This window comes from Penicillium nucicola (genome assembly GCF_028828085.1).
Source record: "Penicillium nucicola strain IBT 29836 chromosome Unknown utg000008l, whole genome shotgun sequence".
Classification (NCBI taxonomy): domain Eukaryota; kingdom Fungi; phylum Ascomycota; class Eurotiomycetes; order Eurotiales; family Aspergillaceae; genus Penicillium; species Penicillium nucicola.
The window spans coordinates 1066600-1086107 of record NW_026643132.1 but is presented as its reverse complement, the minus strand read 5'-3'; the positions used below and the strand labels follow the sequence as shown (position 1 = coordinate 1086107).

The 19508-nt window shown below is 50.9% G+C and overlaps 5 protein-coding genes across 5 annotated transcripts; 4 read left to right on the top strand and 1 right to left on the bottom strand.

Moving 5' to 3' along the window:
* Nucleotides 1–861: 861 nt before the first annotated feature.
* N7511_007896 (beta-glucosidase) lies at nucleotides 862–3594 on the top strand (the record flags this gene model as incomplete). Its single annotated transcript, XM_057130273.1, has 3 exons — nucleotides 862–1124; nucleotides 1194–1321; nucleotides 1391–3594. The coding sequence occupies 3 exons, from the start codon at nucleotides 862–864 to the stop codon at nucleotides 3592–3594; spliced, it is 2595 nt and encodes an 864-aa protein (XP_056982056.1).
* A 498-nt stretch (nucleotides 3595–4092) lies between these two features.
* Nucleotides 4093–8633, bottom strand: N7511_007895 (TRAPPII-specific subunit TRS120; the record flags this gene model as incomplete). The annotated part of the gene is made up of 3 exons (XM_057130272.1): nucleotides 4093–7362; nucleotides 7421–8394; nucleotides 8468–8633. The coding sequence occupies 3 exons, from the start codon at nucleotides 8631–8633 to the stop codon at nucleotides 4093–4095; spliced, it is 4410 nt and encodes a 1469-aa protein (XP_056982055.1).
* A 654-nt stretch (nucleotides 8634–9287) lies between these two features.
* On the top strand, nucleotides 9288–14547 carry N7511_007894 (histidine kinase-like ATPase domain-containing protein; the record flags this gene model as incomplete). The annotated part of the gene is made up of 2 exons (XM_057130271.1): nucleotides 9288–9415; nucleotides 9474–14547. 2 exons carry the CDS (start codon nucleotides 9288–9290, stop codon nucleotides 14545–14547), a joined length of 5202 nt encoding a protein of 1733 aa, XP_056982054.1.
* Nucleotides 14548–15316: 769 nt separating this feature from the next.
* pabA (aminodeoxychorismate synthase pabA) lies at nucleotides 15317–17731 on the top strand (the record flags this gene model as incomplete). The annotated part of the gene is made up of 1 exon (XM_057130270.1): nucleotides 15317–17731. One exon carries the CDS (start codon nucleotides 15317–15319, stop codon nucleotides 17729–17731), a length of 2415 nt encoding a protein of 804 aa, XP_056982053.1.
* Nucleotides 17732–18105: 374 nt separating this feature from the next.
* med6 (mediator complex subunit MED6) lies at nucleotides 18106–19157 on the top strand (the record flags this gene model as incomplete). The annotated part of the gene is made up of 2 exons (XM_057130269.1): nucleotides 18106–18196; nucleotides 18250–19157. The coding sequence occupies 2 exons, from the start codon at nucleotides 18106–18108 to the stop codon at nucleotides 19155–19157; spliced, it is 999 nt and encodes a 332-aa protein (XP_056982052.1).
* Nucleotides 19158–19508: the final 351 nt, after the last annotated feature.

The window sequence follows — 19508 nt, the reverse complement described above, 5'->3', positions numbered from 1 at the left end:
ACAAAGAGGTTAGTTATATTTATGGACAAAGGGTACAAAGAGGAGAATCATCTGCTTGTAGCCTTGGTATGGAGTAGCAACTATTTGCCTCCTGGAGAAGTAGAGACCTCCCACCACGAGTTTAGTAGAGAGCTGAGGCATAGAAGAGAAGCTAAACCACCATTTAGGACGTTGCAAAGACCGAGATCAATTCTCCCACACGGACAGTCAAATCCCCACATTGTCTTGGGTTCCCAGGTTGCAGATAGATCAAACTCAAATTATCGGCATAGATGGTAACATTGAACTTATATCCTCGTCTCCATACCACCCCTCCCCCCACAAATACCAGAGTAAGAATTAGCATCGACGTCGAACCGTAACCCAATCAAGATATCTCCGATCCCTTTCAACCGGACATTTCAGAACCCTTTGCCAGAAGAACACGGGATTGGCTGTCGGCTATTCTTCGGCCATGCTCTGACCTTGCCCTAAGTCCTTGCAATTGCGGGGAAGCGCAACATCTCCACATGCCGATATTCCCATATTCTGAGGGAGATATTTCAGTTCACGATAATTAGGAATAAAGAGTCCGAGGAGTAATATTCACGCCCATTGTAGCTGAAATCGTATAGGAAAGAGACCATGACATTCCATAGGTTGGACAGCCCTCATCAGTGGGAGCCGTGTTAGCTTCTCGGGTCAATGCCGTCGAACATCTTCAGCAGACTGACTGTAGGAGCCGGTGTCGGAGGAACAAGCTAGACCCACAGTATGTACCCCAGATATCTCCCCCACATACAAAAGCACTATATAAGAGATGATCCCAGCCGAGCTCGTCGCCAGCAACTCGAGCACTGGCAAGGGACAGACACAGGCACGATGCGGTCGTCCATTTTACTGGCAGCATGTGCGCTTGCTGTTATCAGCACTACCAAGGCTCAAGATATCTCAGAGGCTCTGCTAGATGTACCATGGAAGACCAACAATGTCAGAGTCAACGATCTGGTCGTTGCTCTGACTCCCGAGGAAAAGATCTTACTGGTTCATCATACCTTGTGGTCAGGAAGTCAGAATTTTGCTGGCTATATCAAGCCGGTTCAGAGACTTGGGATACCGGCTCTTCAGATGACTGATGGTGAAGCGTATGAGCATCATTCCACCCCCCTCTTTTGACTGGTAAAGTGATAGGCTAACGTACGACACTGTAATAGGGGAGTCAATGGGGTCTTGAATGCAACAGCAATCCCAAGCCAGTTGAATATTGCAGCGACATTCTCCCGAGAACTTGCATACAAAGCCGGTTCGGTTGCAGGGAGCGAGGCGCGGCTGTTGAATGCCAGTAAGTTATCTTTCCAAAGCGCATAGCATCCCAAGCTGACATGTTGTACTCGTTAAGCTATACTGCTAGCTCCTCGCGTGAACGTCCTCCGCGACCCGTTCGAAGGATCCTTCTGGCAAGGCTATTCCGAGGACCCGTACCTGAACGGACAACTGGGCGCACAAGCCGTGCAAGGAATCCAAGACCAAGGCACAATGGCCAACTCCAAGCAAACAGGCCCGAGCAGCACGGGCGCCAGCGCCGGCGACTTAAACTCCGAAGTCGATCTGCAGGTCCTGCATGAAGTCTACTGGGCGCCGCACCAGCCACTCATCGACGCGGGCGTGGCAACCATGATGTGCTCGTACGCCCAAATCAATGGCATTCCAGCTTGTCAGCATGACGAGCTTCTTAATCTCACTATCCGCGGGGATTACAATTTCACAGGGGCCATGATGAGCGATTGGACGGCGACGCACTCCACGGCGCCGTCGATTATTGCAGGCTTGGACTGGGAGATGGGGTCGGATACCTACTACTCCCAGCCTTTGTATGATCAGATCTATGTTCAGAAGAACATCTCCGAGTCGTATCTGAACAGGGCTGTTCACCGCATTTTGTCGATGTATGACCGTTTTGGGATCCTGGATGGTAATGGCGCTCAGGGAAACTCGACTGCATTGCTTCTCGCTTCGAAGGATCTGCCGCAAGACACGCTCAAGGCTGGACAGGATGCTTCGTATGACATCGCCGTTCGATCGGGTGTGCTTTTGAAGAACGAGGGCACCCTTCCTCTCGACGGACATCAAAGTGTTGTTGTGCTCGGCGCAACAGGTCTGCAATTGACCAACGGAGCCGGGTTCGCAGAACGGGCCTTTGGATTCCAGAATCGCAAGGTTGCGCCCGTTGACGCCCTGAAGAAAGCATCCAAGGACCTGAAAGTCTCTTCGGCAATCGGCGTTGATATGCACGGCACACTTGTGCCTGCATCCGCCCTGAGAACTGTCAACGGCAAGCATGGGCTCCTTCGAAATGACTCAATGGAAAGGACCAGCGTTGATTCCACCCTCAGCTTCCAAGGGAAAAGCGCTCTTCCCGCAAATACCAGCTATACCTGGACAGGCGAGTTGCTTGCTCCCACTGCTGGATACTACCGGCTTGCTCTTCAGCGTCATTTCCCCGGCCCCGGAGGACCCGTCAACAGCACCGACTACAGCGTCTTCTCCCATGACACGTTCACCATCGACTCAAACACAGTCGATGGCTACCGCATCCTCGGCGACGGAGGAACCCGCCCCTGGAGCTCGCCGCTCCCGACAACCGATTTCTGGGACGAAGCAGGAACAGACGTCTACCTCACAGCCGGCGCACACAATCTCAGCGTCGCAGCGACATCGCTGTTCGGCGAACCTCTCGAAATCAGACTGCACTGGGTAACACCAGCACAGCGGGAGGCAAACATCAAAGAAGCAGTCCGACATGCCTCGGCAGTAGACGTGCCTATTGTGTTCGCGCACGCGGCCAGCCCAGCCGAAGTAGGCATGCAGCTCATCGAAGGCTTCGACGACCTCATCCACCGCGTCGCAGAAGTCAATCCCAGAACAGTCGTCGTCCTGCACAATGCAGAGCCGGTCCTGATGCCGTGGCTGGACAAGGTCTCCGCCGTGCTGTGGATGGGCCATCCGGGCCAGGAAGGGGGAGCGGCGATCGCGGACCTGCTCGTCGGCCAGCACACGCCCCAGGGAAAGCTGCCGGTCACGTATCCCGCGTCGGTGAATAGCAGCATGACGCGCAACCCGGACTATCCGAATAGAGTGGACGGGCTGAATGGCACGGCGGTGTTCTCCGAAGGCATCAATACCTCCTATCGGTGGTATCTGAGCACGAAGACGGCGGTTCTGTTCCCCTTCGGCTTTGGGCTTTCTTATACGTCTTTCGACTATAGTGATCTGGAGATTGTCGAGACTGCTTCTTCTGTCTTTGATGTTTCGTTTACTTTGAGGAATACGGGATCCGTGGCTGGCGGGGATGTGCCGCAATTGTATATCGGGCCTCCTTCTGGTGCGGCGCGGAAGTATCCCGGAATCCAGTTCGCGGTGTCGGCTCTTGCTGGGTTTGATTCGGTGGAATTGTCGCGTGGGGCTGCGAGGAGGGTCACTTTCCAGATCTCGAAACGCCAGTTGAGTTTCTGGAATCAGGTGGACCGGTCGTGGGTTCTGGCTGAGGGTACGAGGGAGGTGTGGATTGGGACGGATGCGCAAACTGCTGTTTTGAAAGGGACTATTGAGATCTAGAGAGGTATCATAATAGGGATAGGGCTCTTTCGGTGATGTCGTTGGACGTCTCCCATTTCAATGACTATGGTTGTTGTTAGGGCTAAGGTTTGGCGGGAGACTGAGAAGGATCGTAGTCATATTTTGACCGGATGATGCGTTTTGAATTGAGCTATGATCTTTATAGTAAATATGATGAGTTACAAGATAGCTTGAAACAGCAGTGTTTACCAGACCCGCATAAGACTTAAAGTATCTAAGAAATCTCTTTGAACTGACGGAAATCGAGACATGTTTATTCATGAGAGCATGCATATCCTAAACAATGCAATGCAAGGATAGAGGGAGAGCTTTATACAAGAAGGGAGGGGAAGGGGTATGCTACACCTGGACATAATCATCATCGAATTAGGCTGAAAGGAGAACAAAAAGGACCAATAGACGAAAAACAGGCCGAGACAGAGTCTAAGTCAAGTCTATGCTCGTTCTCAATATGATCAAGCGGGCAAGAGACACGGATTAGTCGGTTGCATGGATGATACAGAGCTCGTTTGCATGCCAGATGCGGCGGCGACGCACGACATCCGCCCCGAAGGTATCCTTGATACTATCAGAGTCAGGGCCATGAGCGGCATCACCATCAGCTGCAGGGGCATCATCGTCGGCGAAGGATGGACGCAGAAGGCGGGCTTCTTCAACGCTAGCGCCGAACTCGTACTCTCCGCGACAGAGAACTGTCACACCGACGGAGGCGGTGGTGGACTCGCCACTTTGCAAGACAGGGAGGGCCTGCTGCAGCATACCAGTCCAGACGAGGCGACGGGTGAGGTCTAATGCGACGTTGTTTGGTTGGTGGCGGAGACTGGGCTGGAGACGGAGAAGGGGGTGGATGGCGCGAGAGGAGCGGTTGCGGACGGTGACGGTGAGAGTGAGGAGATCGTCGGTCTTCACGCGGAAGCGAGAGCGACCGGTTTGCTCTACACCTGGGGTTGTCTCGGATGGGGATGGTGAGGTCAAGGAGAACATCATTTCGATGTCCTCAAGACGCATGGCTTCCACCATGCGGTTGTTCAGTCGGACGTTTCGGAGGTCGATGCTTCCCTCGCGTCCGGTGGCGGGCTCCTTCCAACCACCGAGGACTCTTTTGAGGAGTTCCTCGCGGAACCAGAAGGCTTCGCGCGAGGCAGCCTCGGCTTCGAACGAGAGCTTGTTGGCACTCACGACAAACTGTCTCCGAGTGCCGGTGTTGACGACGGGGATGGGAGCACAAGGGTTGTCAAGGTAGACGCGAGGCAGGACCAAGACGAATCGACACACTTGACCGGGTTGCAGTTCTCCACCCACGGAGTACTTGCCACTGGCGTTGTCGTCGGTAGCCTCTGGCGAGTCGCTTATGGAGTGCTCGCTAACACGCAGCCATACAGACAGAGGACTTGGCCATGCATTACGCAGATCAAGCAACACAACGCAGTGATCAGGCCCATAGGCCCCGTTACCAAGACGGGCCAGGACCTGGGAGAACGGATCATGATCAGTGGTGGAAAGTAATGTATCCGGCTTCTCTGAGTCAATGGGTGGTTCAATGTGATTTTTCCAGGCAAAGTCACCACTAAATGGTAGGATGTCACACCGAGCGACCTCCACGCTGGCGTTAACCGTGACAGTCAAGGGCACGAACAGCTGCCGGGTATAGAATACATCTGGCAATTCACCAGGAGCTGCACCGACGCAGGAGTAGTCAATTTGCACAGTCGTATCCTGCAAACCAGGCTTGCCCAGGACGTCAACAGTAAAGGTTGCCTTCTGATTAGCTTCAATCGAACAGTCGCTGGGGTCTGGACCCTCGCGGCGCCACCGCAGGGCAGGCTTGTTTGCTAATTTCAACTCAAGCTCGTAAATCTCAACAGGCAATAGGTTTTTGTTGCTGAGAGCGGACTGAAGCTGCCTTGTGGTTGAATCTTGGAATGTGAAAAGAACAAAGTCCACAGGGCACGAAGATGCGTTCTGGAGTGTGATGGTGAATGTTCTTACTTCACCTTCCAGCACCATCAGGGCCGACTGTGACAATGACATGCATTCAATGACAAGCGATGGCTGTTTTCCAATCACTTTGACTTCACATGTCGCCGTCTCGGGGCCCTTTTTGATGTCTACCTTTCCATCCTTTGATGTTGTCGAACTCCAGGAAAGCGGTCGTTCTGTCAGTGGCTTTTTAGCCCCCAATCCTGTTCGCTTGAACTTAACGTCAGGATCAGGTCTCCAAAATGTCTTGAAGATGGGGAACCTGCGCATACGACAATGTCGCACCTTCACGATACAGCCAGTGATGTTAAGGCTGCCTGGCTCGTGAGCGACACCGAGGACGATAACATCTTGAAGAGACAAAGGAGCAAGGGTGATGTTTTCTGCCACAGCATCGAAAGAGACACCGCTGCTCTCTAAGCGCAAGTGTTCAATCTCAAGCTCAAATTCATACGGATTTTGAAGTGTCACTTGGAACGAGGCAGACTCATCGGTGACTGTGAGCAATTCCAGTGCCTTGCTACTGACCTTGGCGAAGGCATTGTATAGGAATGGGTCCTTTTTTGACTTCTCGGTGCCTGGATTAACAGCGTTCAGTTCTGTCTTGTTCCGACGAACAGGTCGCTTAGGATCTGGAAGTGGCAAAAACTGGACATCACGGACTAAGAAATCGTCCCAGTACTCTGCAACCATATCAGCGGCGCCTAACCTGGTACCGGCACCCACAGTACGCTTGATATTGTTGAGAAGACGAATTTGTTCGTCTTGAGGTAGATAGGGCTGGGATTTATAAGTCTCTCCTAGCATCATATCACCTCGGATGGTCTGCAACAGCTCGACCGTGAAGCGAAGCACGCCATTGAAATCTGGAAGAGCTTCGCAACAGTTGATGCAAGCCTTGAGAACATCGATCTTCAAGTTTAGATCGCCGTATCGATCTAACACGACATGTCGGAATGCCCTTTCAGCAATGCTGGAGACTGAGTCATACTCAGAGCCTTCTTGCAGACCGCCGATGGCAGATGATTGGCTTGACCTCTTCTCCCATTCATAAAACGACGAGGGCTGAACGCCATATATCTCTCCAATCGTGGCAAGAAGAAGGCGCACACTTGTTTCCATGTTCCCAGAGCCCGTATCGAGGGCATTGACATCAAAGGCGGCATCGCTGAGAGATGCCAGTCCAGCAGCAGGATGAATTCCGACCTCGGCAGCACCAATTTTGCGTGCTTGAACCAAGCTTGGTACCATGACGGAAAGAAGTTCGCGCATGATGAATGCCTTCTTTCTCGGCAGATCAAGAAGATTAAGCACGGATACGACACCAACTATGATAGGCACTGCGTCTGTCGCGGGCAAATCCGCGCCAGGGGAAAGTGGCAATGCCCGATATAAAAAGTTCGCAATTTCAGATTTTCGGAGAATAACGGTTCCTCGAGGAAGTTCGGAGTGGAACAATGGAGTCAAGGGCTCGTTCATCACAATGTGCTTCAAGGCATTGTCATCTAAAGCCCCGTCACGAACGCGAGCTGACACCAACAGCCGTGATAATCGTATGACTGTTTCTGAGAACACAAGCTGTGGCAGAGGCTCATCCGTGATATTGGCAGCACGGTTGTAAAGATTTAGGATGTTGTGCGCGAGATCTGGTAGGAGGTTGGCTAGATTCTGCAAAGAGATGACCCGGTTTCCAGCACTACTGGGTGTAGTCGAATCACGGGAAGATTTAGAAGACTTCTCGGCAACTGGATAAAGAACCGATGGAATCTAGGAGATATGTTAGCTACCCGCAACAAGTTGCATGTGGGGTTGGATAAGTGCATACTTGGAAGTCCATACCCGCCCAGCCAAACATCAGCAGGCAAAGCAGGATTGATTCAAGCGCTTTGGCATGCCAGACATAGTCGCTTCCCGCTCGGGCATTGTTCACGGCTTCTGTCAATTCCTTTAGAGCGTCTGGCCACCTTCCTGCCTGCAGGAAAAGAGTTCCAATGACTACACCGGCCCGGCCTTTAATTCGGTTCTTAGTCCTATCGGTGGCACTCATTCCACTGACGGACATCCGGTCACGGCTGTGCTCTTTCGGAGATGCCACTGATGGAGTCCTGCTGCCAGAGTTTGTGCGGCTTGATAGGTGAATTGATCGCGTGATCTCGTCAAATGTCGTAGGAGTCTCATGATCGCTAGGAGCTGGCGAGCTGGCATTTGAGCTCAATGGAGTATCGGGTGTCCCGTTGGAATTAGAGGGAAGCGCAGGCATAGTCATTCTCCACGTATTTAGCAGTCGATCCACTGGGCGTGGTCGTAGCTCCGGGTTCCGGTGTGGACCCCAAGAGGATGCCTTTGGCGAATCGATTGACGGGATGTTTTGAATGGTCTTTGCAAACTCATCCAATTCGGAGAGCAAGACCGAGGTGATATCACACAGAACGGTCTTCATTGTGGTGGCTTTGCAGGCCTGAGGCGGCGGAACCCAAAGAACATTATCGGGCCCGTTCATGACCTTGTCCATACCTTCATGGTCGAATACCAAGAGCTGGTTCACCAATGCCCGAGGGTTCCTCTCTTTCAGCCCACCGAGCTCCTCCAACAGCTGATCGAGACCTTCTGGAGTTGGGTGCTTTTGGCTGTTACCTCCTGTACTTGCTGGCAGTTCTGTTCCATCTGCTATGGCAATAACCACCAATGGCTCTCTGTAAATCTCAAAGGGAAATAGTTCGAGGTGCGACGTAGGGGGAACGGAGAATGTAAGGTCGTAGAGGATCATGCCAGTCGGAAATGCCAGCGGCGAGAACATATCTAGACAATAGCAAATTAGTATACATTGGATTGAGCTGGTACCACCATTGTTTGCTCGGGATTAGGTGCATACTTCTGTTTGGCCGCGCATCGGGGCTGATATCCCCTAATCGAACTACATTCTCGGCCTGTAGTCGGGCAGCAAAATTCAGAAAGCGTGAGCGCTTGATCTTTCCAATAGGCAGCAGGAGGGCCCTGAGGCGCACAGGGGCAATTGGAGACAGAGGGTCAACACCCATGCTGTTCGAGAGCTGTTGAGCAGGCGATTCAATATCAAGCCTGCATCCACTTAAGCTCTGTTTCCAGACGGCATACGTTAAGAACGCAGCAATAAACTTCCAAAATGAAGCAGCACGAGGCCCGACTGAATGCGCTCAGACAAGATCTGGAGACGAAGCCAGCAACGTGCTTCGTTTCTCTGTTGAGCTCCGAACAACAAATGGCTGAGGTAATAATGTTGCATACGTGGGGGTTTTGGCTTACCGTAAGTATACACGGGGTACCTTCATCCACATGCAAATTGTGTGGGCGGGGAGGTACCGATACCTGGGAATTACGTACAGCTCACGTAAAGGCGGCGGTCGAGGGCAGTTTGCGATAAGAGATAAGTAAACTCCGCATCTCCGAGTTATTTGTCGACTTCATATTAGTCTCGCCGTCATTTTATACTTTGATTACTTCGTTTTGGATTATAGATTTTTCGCAGCGTTATAAAGGTGTTATTTTGCTGTTTGTTGCTGGTATCTGTCGCTTTTTTAGACGTGTCAAGTCCGACTGCAGCCTAAAACACCTTCGATCTCACGTTTACCTCTGCTGCCACGCCATGAACTAGACTTCGTCTCATCTACCAAGCGTCTTCCTATCACGACTTATATAACAAACTACTCGAGAACATGGCCATGAATGTGGATTTCAACGCCTTGAAGGCGCGGACTATGGGGTCCGGGGCCGACGAGGAAGCAGTGACGGTTGATACTAGAGGATTGATCTCCAAGGTTCTTGCCCGATATTCTGGTAAATGGTAAATGAAGCCATCATTCATATGTCTAGTGAGTTCCCATATGCTTACACTCTCACAGGACTGTACTTCGAGAAATGATCCAAAACGCCGCCGATGCCTCTGCCACAAAGGTGACAATCAAGTTCGAGACTCTTCCCTCGACTACAGTACCATCCCCATCAACGGCCGACCCGACTGCACAGCTAAAACACACAATCAACAACCATACGCTTCGTCGACTCTTAATTTCAAACAATGGTTCCCCATTCAGTGAGAAGGATTGGGCACGCCTGAAGCGTATTGCAGACGGAAATCCCGATGAAACCAAGATTGGTGCATTTGGTGTCGGATTCTACAGTGTTTTCGACGACTGCGAGGAGCCGTTTGTTTCTTCTGGCAGCCAGGCTATGGCTTTCTATTGGAAAGGCAATGCACTGTTCACACGCCGACTGGACCTCGGAGAAGCTGCAAGTCAAGATACCACCTTCGTTTTGGACTACCGCAATGATTCTTCTCCAATCCCATCGCTACTGCAGTTGTGTCAATTTTTATCAAGCAGTCTCACCTTTGTCTCCTTACAAGAGATAGAACTATGGTTAGATGATTGGAATCTTTTGCGGTTATCGAAGAAAACTGCCCCTAGTGTTGATGTTGCAATCCCCAGAGACATCGACACTAAAACTGAGGATGGGCTGATGAAAATCGTCAAAGTCACTCGAGAAATCGCGCAGGTAGACGCCTCTTGGATGCGAATCGTGGAATGGAATCCTAACGCAAGCATTTTCCGCCTGGATAATATCCGTGATACAACAAGCTCACTGCGGAGTTTCTTTTCCAAGTTTACCGGTCAGCCAGAAAAGCAAATCAATCAACAGCCAGAGCATGAGCGCCAGGAAGAATCAAGCAACTTGAACACTATGCTGTCCGCATCGGTCTTTTTGCATATCAACACGGCGTCGATCCAGCCTTCTATTAGCTCCTCGCTAAGCAAAGAATTAGAACGGGCTACAAGAAAGCCTCCCCCTAAGAGATGCACCATTGCTATTTTGACACCCTCGTATGACGCCAACATAGCTACTGGGGCATCTTCATCACAGTCAGAGATCCTTTCATCAATTCTGCCTACCAAGGCTGGAAGAGTATTCATCGGATTCCCCACACAACAGACCACTGGCTTGAATGCTCATGTGTCTGCTCCATCTGTGATTCCCACCGTCGAACGAGAGAGTATCGATCTCAACACTCGTTATATCAGCAAGTGGAATCTCGAGATGTTGCGCGCGGTCGGTATCGTTTGTCGAGTTGCCTGGTCTGCAGAAATGGCTACCATCAAGTCCAAATTAGCATCAAAAATTGGACCATCACGCTCAAAGATTCGGAAGGAAGATATCGTGGATGTATTGCCGGAGGCTATTCATACTGCGAATCAATTTGTGTTTCGTGAATCTACCCCGTCTTCGGTTCTGGGCCAAACTATTGAAGACGCATTTTGGATGTGCAACAAGAACGCCTCTATCGAGATTCTTTCCACCTGTGGTGTTATTCCCAGCCATCAAACTCGCATTGCGCCGAAAGAATTGAGCTTTATGGATTCAATTCCTGCTTTGCCTGACGATCTCGTGAACAACGCCAAAGACTTTGTGAAAAAGCTTACCGATTTCGGGCTCGTTACAGAAATAACAGTATCAGACATCAAGCGTGAACTAGAGTCCAGTACTTTGCGATCCAACCAGATCGTTGAGTTCATCGCCTGGCTTGGCCGCAAAACGATAACTGGTCAGCTTGATAGACTGTCGGTTCAGAGTCTATTACGTGTAGCGGTGGCAAACGATGAAGATAAAGAAGGCCACCCCACTCGCCTGGTCATCTTCGCGGATATAGCTTGCTTCTTGAATCCCCAACGCATCCCAGCAGATCTTCCTGTGCCACCAAATGTGATTCCCTTCCGATTTACCAAATCTGTGGGTAAGGCAGAGCTGGAGGCGCTCGGCTGGGTTGAGCTGCAAATTGTTCCTTGGCTTCGTTGGCTTGTCAAAAATGCCGGAGACCGCAACATTCTGTCTATCGATCAAGACATCACACAAACAGCGGCATTCTCCGGGCAAATCTTGCCTGTTTTATCAAAACAGTGGGAGCCCCTCAGCCAGGATTCGAAACAGACTGTTGTCTCTATACTCCAACCGCAGACTGTGATTCCGACTCGGCTTGGAATGAAACAGCCTTCTCAGACCTATTTCGCATCAGTACGACTTTTCGATGACCTTCCCGTGGTTCATGGGTTGAACGGCGTCAAAGAAAAGATACTGGTATCCCTTGGAGTTCGCAAAACGGTTGAGCTTGGCGTGATCTTTGATCGTCTTATCAACACCCCTACGGCCAGCGACGCCAAAGAATCCCAGCCCAGAAAATGGAACCACGTTGATCTTATTCGATACCTTACCTCTGTGCGGGAGGACATCCCCACAAACGATATTCAGAGACTCAAAGGCACGAGTATCTGCACTGCTGAAAGCGACAGCGGCTCTCAGGGAACACGGTACAAGATCTCTGAACTTTATGAGCCAAAAGATTCTCTTCGGGCTCTCGGGCTACCGATACTTGAGTGGCCAGGTATCTACACCAGCAGTAGCAATGAGGGCAAATTCCTTACAATGATGGGATTGAAGAGTTACCCATCAGCTGTCGAATTGATCCAGCTCATGACTGCCGGAAGCACGCAGAAGGACAGCCGAGCTACCAAGGCCCTTTCATACTTCCTCAATGAGTATTACACAAACGGATACGCTGTATTCAATATCAGTGCGGTAACCGTGCCTTTCCTTCCAATCGAAGATTCCGATCAATTGAGTGTGCCTAAGAAATGCTTCACTGATGAAGGTGCCGCCTTGTTTGGCTTCAAAATTCTTCGCAAGAATCTCCATACCCATGCTTCAAAACTTGGAGTCAAGCCTCATCCTCCTATGACGGAGTGTTTACAGGTCCTTTCAAAGCAACCTCCTACTACCCATAAGGACGCTCGGATTATTTTCAAATATCTGGCAGGTCGGGTGGCAGACTTGAATTCACAGGATATCGCGCGCATTAGCCAAGCTCCGATCATCCCGATCCCTGTGCATAGCCAAGCCGAAAAGGCACCTAGAACCCGTCTCGTGGCGCCTAGGCTTTGCTATCTTGGAGACGGTGAAGACTACAAGGGAATTTTTGACTTTGTTGATTTCGGCCAAGAAGCGAATCTCTTCCTCATGGCAGTTGGCTCAAAACGAGAGCCTACCAAGATTGAAATTGCAAGAATGCTGGTTAGAGAGCCAGCTCGGATTTCTGCCGCGTTCCAAAGTTCCGAGAAATACCTGATGCTCCTCAGAACACTTGCGGAGCACCTGCCAGCGCTGAAGAGGGATAAAGATCTGTTTATTGAAATGAAGAGAGCTCCATTCCTCATGGCCAGCCGAGATATTCCACCGCAAGCTACAGGCAAGGGTGAAAAGGAAAAGGTCAAGGAGCCTCTTGATGAAGATGACGATCTGGATATCAGAGAATGGAGTTTGACATCTGCCAAGGACATTGTTTTGGTAGATGCTTTCCAGAGTTTCAATCTGTTCAAAGAGCACATCCTTGCTGCGCCACAAGAAGAAGCATTGGAGGACTTCTATATTGCCCTTGGCGCCATCCCGTTGAGTGGTCTTGTGGAAGAACAAGCGCGGTTTGGCGGTATTGCACCTGACCAAAGACTGGCAGTCAAGCTTCATAAATTGATCCTCGAGCGTGCAAGACTCTTCTTGCATGACCAACCCGCCGATTCTGTCCTGCATGGAGCTCGATGGCTCGAACACTCCTTCAAAGTTCAGGTTGTGACCTCGATATCTCTCACGAGATCCCTCAAGGGCCGACGAGTTGCACACACTCAGAAGCGAAATGCTATCGTGGCAGAACTGGGGAGGAATTGGGGCATGTGTATCACCCCGGGTCAATATGATCTATACGAAATCAGTCAGTCGCTGGTGCATCTGATACTGAAACGGCCCAAGCTGCATTCCACCCTTACCCTGGAGATGTTGTTGAAGACCGATCTTTTGGAACTTCGGGCCCGAGGCTACAACGTGGAACGTATTCTGAGACAAAAGGCCCAAGAAGCCCGCGTAGCAGAGGATAAGCGCCAAAAGCAGGTCGAGGAAGAGCGACGTGCTTTGGAAGAACAGGAAGCCGCATGGGCTGCTACTCAAGCTCAACGTGCTTTGGAAGACAGGCACGAGCAACAGGCGCAGAATGCGATGCCCGGTGTCTTCCCAGAATCGCCGAACAATAACAAGATGTTGCCAGCGGAAGCACATGCTCCTCCGCCCGAGCCCATGCCTGAGCGTCCCAGTCGCGGCTTGTTTGCCAACTTGTCGAAGCGATTTGGCTTGGATAGTAACAAACTCGGCTCCTCTGGCTCTGAGGAACAATCAAAGTCTTTGCTGCCTGACTCTTCTACACCTCCTCCGCCGCCCTACTCTTCCAACGATCCGCAGAAACCACGCCCGGAACAAGGTGTCACGGTCAACTCACCCCATCGCTTGAATTCCGAGCTTCTGTCAGCGGTCCAAGCATGCCGGCCCCACGGATCTTCGGATGTGTACAGCCGGCCGGAGACGAATCAAATCTCAGAAAGCAAGTCCTACTGCGATGAGCGTCCCAGCCATGACCTGGAATTCGTCGCCACACTCCCCAGCGGTGTCAACGTCCTGTTCACACGAACAGTCCCCGAACGATCCGCCTTCCTCGCAAGCAACCGCGCCGGCTTCACCCTCTTCGCGTCGATTCTGCTCGACTGCGGGTCAATCTTCTCCATGCGAGCCGACAGCCTCAGCATCTTCTACGACCCAGGTGGCAAGACAATCGCCTTCAACCGGGCTGGCAGTATCTTCTGTAACTACTTCTATTTCCAGCAGTTGCAGGAGAAAGCCCTCCTCCAGAGTTCCACCCCCGACCGTACTGATGCTATCGTGTATTGGTGGGTGATCCTCTGCCATGAGCTGGCGCACAACCTGGTTGGCGACCATAGCTCCGCGCATAGTTACTACACCGAGGGCTTTGTGGCGCAATATTTCCCGAAGGTTGCTGTGAAGCTTGCTTCGCTGCAGGTACCGGCGCCATCTCCATCTAGACAGACTTGATTTTGTTTGATTTTGTTTGTTTTTACAATGTTCAATACCCTCCCATGATCTTTGAATGTTTGTTCGGAATTTCTCTCTCTGCTGGCTTTGTTCGTTTTAGGGCTCTCTCTCGTGTCAATTACCTAGCTCCAATGGATATTTCCGATGTTCCCGAATATTCACAAATTAGAATGTCTCAGTTGAAACCTACACAGTAGTAAACGGCATCTTCAGGGATCTAACGGTTTCCTCCGGTTCCCCTTTTCGGCCACTTGGCCCACTCAACTTCGTCGGCTTTCCACCAAGTCCGAGAACATGAGAATAAATTGACTAGAAACGACTATCTCAGCTTGGAATTGCAGCTCGAGAACTCCCACATCCAACCTCTCCAATTATAAGCTCTCGCCACTCGGCATCCGTTGGTACCCGCTTTTGCCCTTTTTCGCAACCTTAATTTTTCGCGACTTTTGCCTCATTTCTCGGCTGCTGCAGTTCCGAGCCCTTTGATCTTTGGACGGTCGTCGTCTGTTGTGTTCTTGTTCTTTCGTTTATCTCTCTTCATTCGTTCTTCATTTTCTCCGTGTGTCTGGCACGTATATTGCCACTCTCCGACCCGGTTCCCAAGGTTAGCGGCGATCTCCTGGGGTCCATTCTCAGAGATTGATGGGCCTGGGCTGTTGACGTCTCCGAGAGCCTCATTGCTTCGCCAACCGCTGGGTTTGATCGCGGGGTCTAAAAATCTCACAACTACCCCACTTCATACATTCTCTTTTTTGAACAGCTTCGCATCATGGCACCAATGCTAGGCCATTGGGATGATTCCGGCACCGGGAGCCCGGTGTCCAGGCACAATGCCTTGTCCAGGAACATACTCTATGTCGATGCTTATGACTCATTCTCCTACAATGTGGTTGCCATGCTCGAAGAAACACTAGGCGTCAAAGTCACGGTGATTACCATCGATTCAGAATGGCCAAACTCGGACATGAACGAGTTTCTTCGACACTATGAAGCCATTGTTCTTGGTCCAGGACCGGGCAATCCGAATGTGCCCACTGACGTGGGTATAATGAATGATATCTGGAATCTCAAGGACTCGGAGCTTTTACCGGTTTTTGGTATCTGTCTGGGTTTCCAGAGTCTCTGTCTTCACCACGGAGTTCCAATTGAGCAATTACCCTATCCGATCCATGGTCAGATTCACAGGATCCATACTACCTCGAAGGATATCTTTGAACATCTCCCGGCTGTGGATGTGACTCTTTATCACTCTTTATATGCCAATGCGGCTGCTTCAACCCCGGCGGATCTGGAATATCTGGCATGGTTGTCCCTGGAAGAGGTTTCCAATGCACAGATTCCCATGGCGGTGCGACATTTGCACAAGCCCTTCTGGGGTGTCCAATTCCATCCCGAGTCTTGCAAATCTGAAATTGACGCCTGCAAATCACTTCTTCGGAGTTGGTGGAAAAAAGCTCTTGCATTCAACAAGATCAATGGCCGCGGTGGCTACGAGTCTCTTCCAGAGACGGTCATCACCCCTCACACAGAGGCCAGTCCGTTCCCTGAAGTTGCGTATGAAATGTTGCAGTGGTGCAAATCCACTTCATCGGTTTCAGCTTCTCGGTCTTTCAAACGCAATGGCTTGACTGCAGAGGCGATTAGCGAACTCTTCAACGAGCCAGGATCCCCTGCAGTTTTGTTCCAATCTAATGGGCGATACACGATCGCCTCCGTGCCCAGCCCGGACTCTTGGCGGTTCGAATATCATGTCGAGACCCACAAGCTCCGCATGCTTCAGCTGTATTCGGAGTGTAAATCCGATGAGAGCACTCTTGCTGTGGCTCAACTTTGGGATGCCTTGCGCTACTTGATGGATATGAAGAAAGTCCATTCTGGGAACCCTGACGTTCCTTTCTGGGGTGGATTCCTGGGCTATTTCTCCTACGAGCTTGGTCTAACATGTCTCCCTCACTCGGAGCGTCCGCAGCCATCGGCGTCAGCGAACTTGGCTTCAGAGTCTCCATATAATGAGACTTCATTTGCGGACCCGCCTGATGTTAGTCTTTTGTGGTGCGAGAGAAGTATCGTTTTGGACAACGTCACGGGCAACATTGTTATTCAGTCCACTCGTGAAGACGACAATACGCCTGCAGGGTGGCTTGATGAAAAGCTGCAATTGCTTCAAGAATTCTCTGTGGAGAGCAACGACCCAACAGTTGATACATTATTGGACTCGATCTTTCGGGAAGCCAAGATTCAATTTCCAGAGGAAGACAAGTACAAACGCCAGATTGCGTCTTGCAAAAAAGAACTTCAGGCTGGTGAATCTTACGAGCTGTGTCTAAGTTGTGAAACATCAATTACTATGCCAGTTCCATCTCAAGAGTCCGATCGAATCGCGTTCCCTTGGAAACTCTTCAAGCGGTTGATGAAGTACAATCCTTCTGCGTTTAGCGCCTTTGCAGACCTGGGGGACACCAAGATCGCCAGCAGTAGCCCAGAATGTTTCCTCAACTGGGACCGTGACTCGACGCTGGAAATGAAGCCAATGAAAGGCACTGTTCGCAAATCGCCAGACATGACTTTTGAGAAAGCCTGCGAGATCCTCGGCTCAACCAAGGAGATGGCTGAGAACCTGATGATTGCAGATCTGATCCGTCATGATCTATACGGCATCTGCGGATCTGGCGGCGTCCATGTGGAGAAGCTATTAGAGGTTGCAGACTATGGACGAGTCTACTCAATGATCACCCACGTCAAGGGAAAGATCCGCCCCAATCAACCCGGTTTCGCCGTCCGGGATATTCCCCAGCTAAAGACCTCCAATATGGCTGTTCATGGCTTGACAACTTTGCAGCGGTGCCTACCCCCGGGCTCAATGACCGGTGCTCCAAAAGAGCGTTCTTGCATGCATCTGCGAACAATTGAGAACCGCAAGCGCGGCATTTACTCCGGTGCCATGGGTTTCCTTGACCTCGGTGGAGGCGGAAGCTTCTCGGTTTTGATCCGTTCGGCATTTACCTGTACGTCTGGTCAAGATACCAAGAACAACCAGCAAACTTGGCGCATTGGTGCCGGCGGAGCGATCACCATGCTCAGCACGGCAGATGGCGAATGGGAAGAGATGCTCACCAAGTTACGTGTGGTCTGTAACATCTTCACACCCCTCGATTCAAGTGAGAAGTCGTCTTCGGCTTCTTAGTTTGTCTACGGTTATTTTTTTTTCTTCTACTTCGGACTGTTATTGTCCTGGCTACATTACGATCCACGCTTTGCTTTCAACATGCGGATCTACACATATGGGATAGAGATGGATAGAGATTCGATTCAACATTCAGCGACGGAGTTTGGTTATATATTTGTATTTTAACATTGCATATAAATTTCAACAAAGACATACAAAGGAGCAGACATCAACTCTGTCTCTTATCGCTACATAGCTCGATGCAAACAACCCAAACAATCTTTTCTCCGCAGCTTCGCCTTCCGAGCTTCCTTGCACTTTCTCACTTCTCCAAAAGTCTGTGACTTTTCACAAGTCTCATTACACCTAGTCTATCTACTGCAGCGCCCAATATGGCGACTCAAGGCGCCCCAATGGAGGAAATCATGTGGCGGTCTCCCCCGCACGTCCAGATGATGGGAGGATTCCTCCATTCGAACAACAGTCAGTAGCCGCCGTCACAAACCAGAACAGGAGCTAACAATCCTCTCGCTCAGTCCTATTCTACTTTGCAGAGTCACCCTTCTTTGACGCGACCTCCAACAATGCCTCACTCGCCATCCAGGCGAACTACAACGAGGCCTTCCGCCATTTCGTCGAAACGCGCGAAGCTTTCGAGGGCCGGTTGAAGACAATGCAGGGCCTGGAGTTCGTCGTCCACTATGACCCCCTCCAAGCAGCAGCACAAACCGACACCAGCTTTGCCCACGAGCCCTCCAACATCTGGATAATCCGAAAACAGAACCGGCGAAAGCGCAGTGGATTCGAGGACGAAGTCTCCGTGATATCGACATTCTTCGTTGTAGGCGAGGCAATCTACATGGCCCCTTCAGTAGCCAGCGTCATCGGAAACCGAATTCTATCAGCCGTCACCTCCCTCTCACGATTCATGAAAACCGCCTCAACCCTTCCAACCTTCACTCCCTCCTACGGTCACACCTACATGCCACCCGGGGTCCGAAGCAAAGAACCAAACCAACAATCCTCCCAGCAAAGCAAAGAGTCAACACCAATGCCCGATGCCCCTAGTGAAACACAGTCATCCTTGAAATCAACCCTGGGCGTCTCAGCCACCAGCTCAAATTACCAAGACACACGCAGTCTGGCCGAATCATTCAGCCTGCTAACGCGCTACGGTGACGAATTCATGGACGAAAACCCCCTCGCTGGCGAACCAGGTTCTTTCATCTTATCACGAACCGGCGGCGAGGGCGGCCCAGGTAAACAGGGTGCGCCTAAACCTGGCGCAGGTGCTTCTTTGGCTGTTCCAGCGTCTGGCCCGCCTGGCCGTGCGACTACACCGCAGGTTCGGGTTGAAACGCCTAAGGGGTCTGATAAGGGTGCTTCGCCGCCTAGTTCTGGTGGGGATCGGGGGAAGAAGAAGAAGATTCGGAATATGGTTTGATTTTGCTTGCTTGATACCCCCTTGCTATTTGGGATTCTGGGCGTTATGTGCTTTTCATTGCATTGTTAGGTGGGCTTTAGCACCCTTGGTACTATGTGAATAGAAAGGATATTCATGGGTCAAGTGAATCCTCCGTGCTTGATACTTCAGTTATGCGGAGCCTGGTATTCAATAGAATATCCACATGGGGCTTCTTCACTGAAAATGGCTTACACTTGCTTCAAGGACATTAGATATAGTCTATCATCTACTTTTGCATAAATGCATAGTTGTAGGTAGTTCGTTGATACTGCGGGCTTCCACTCTATCCACCATTGATCTTCACATAACTTATATGCTCCTATACCTAAG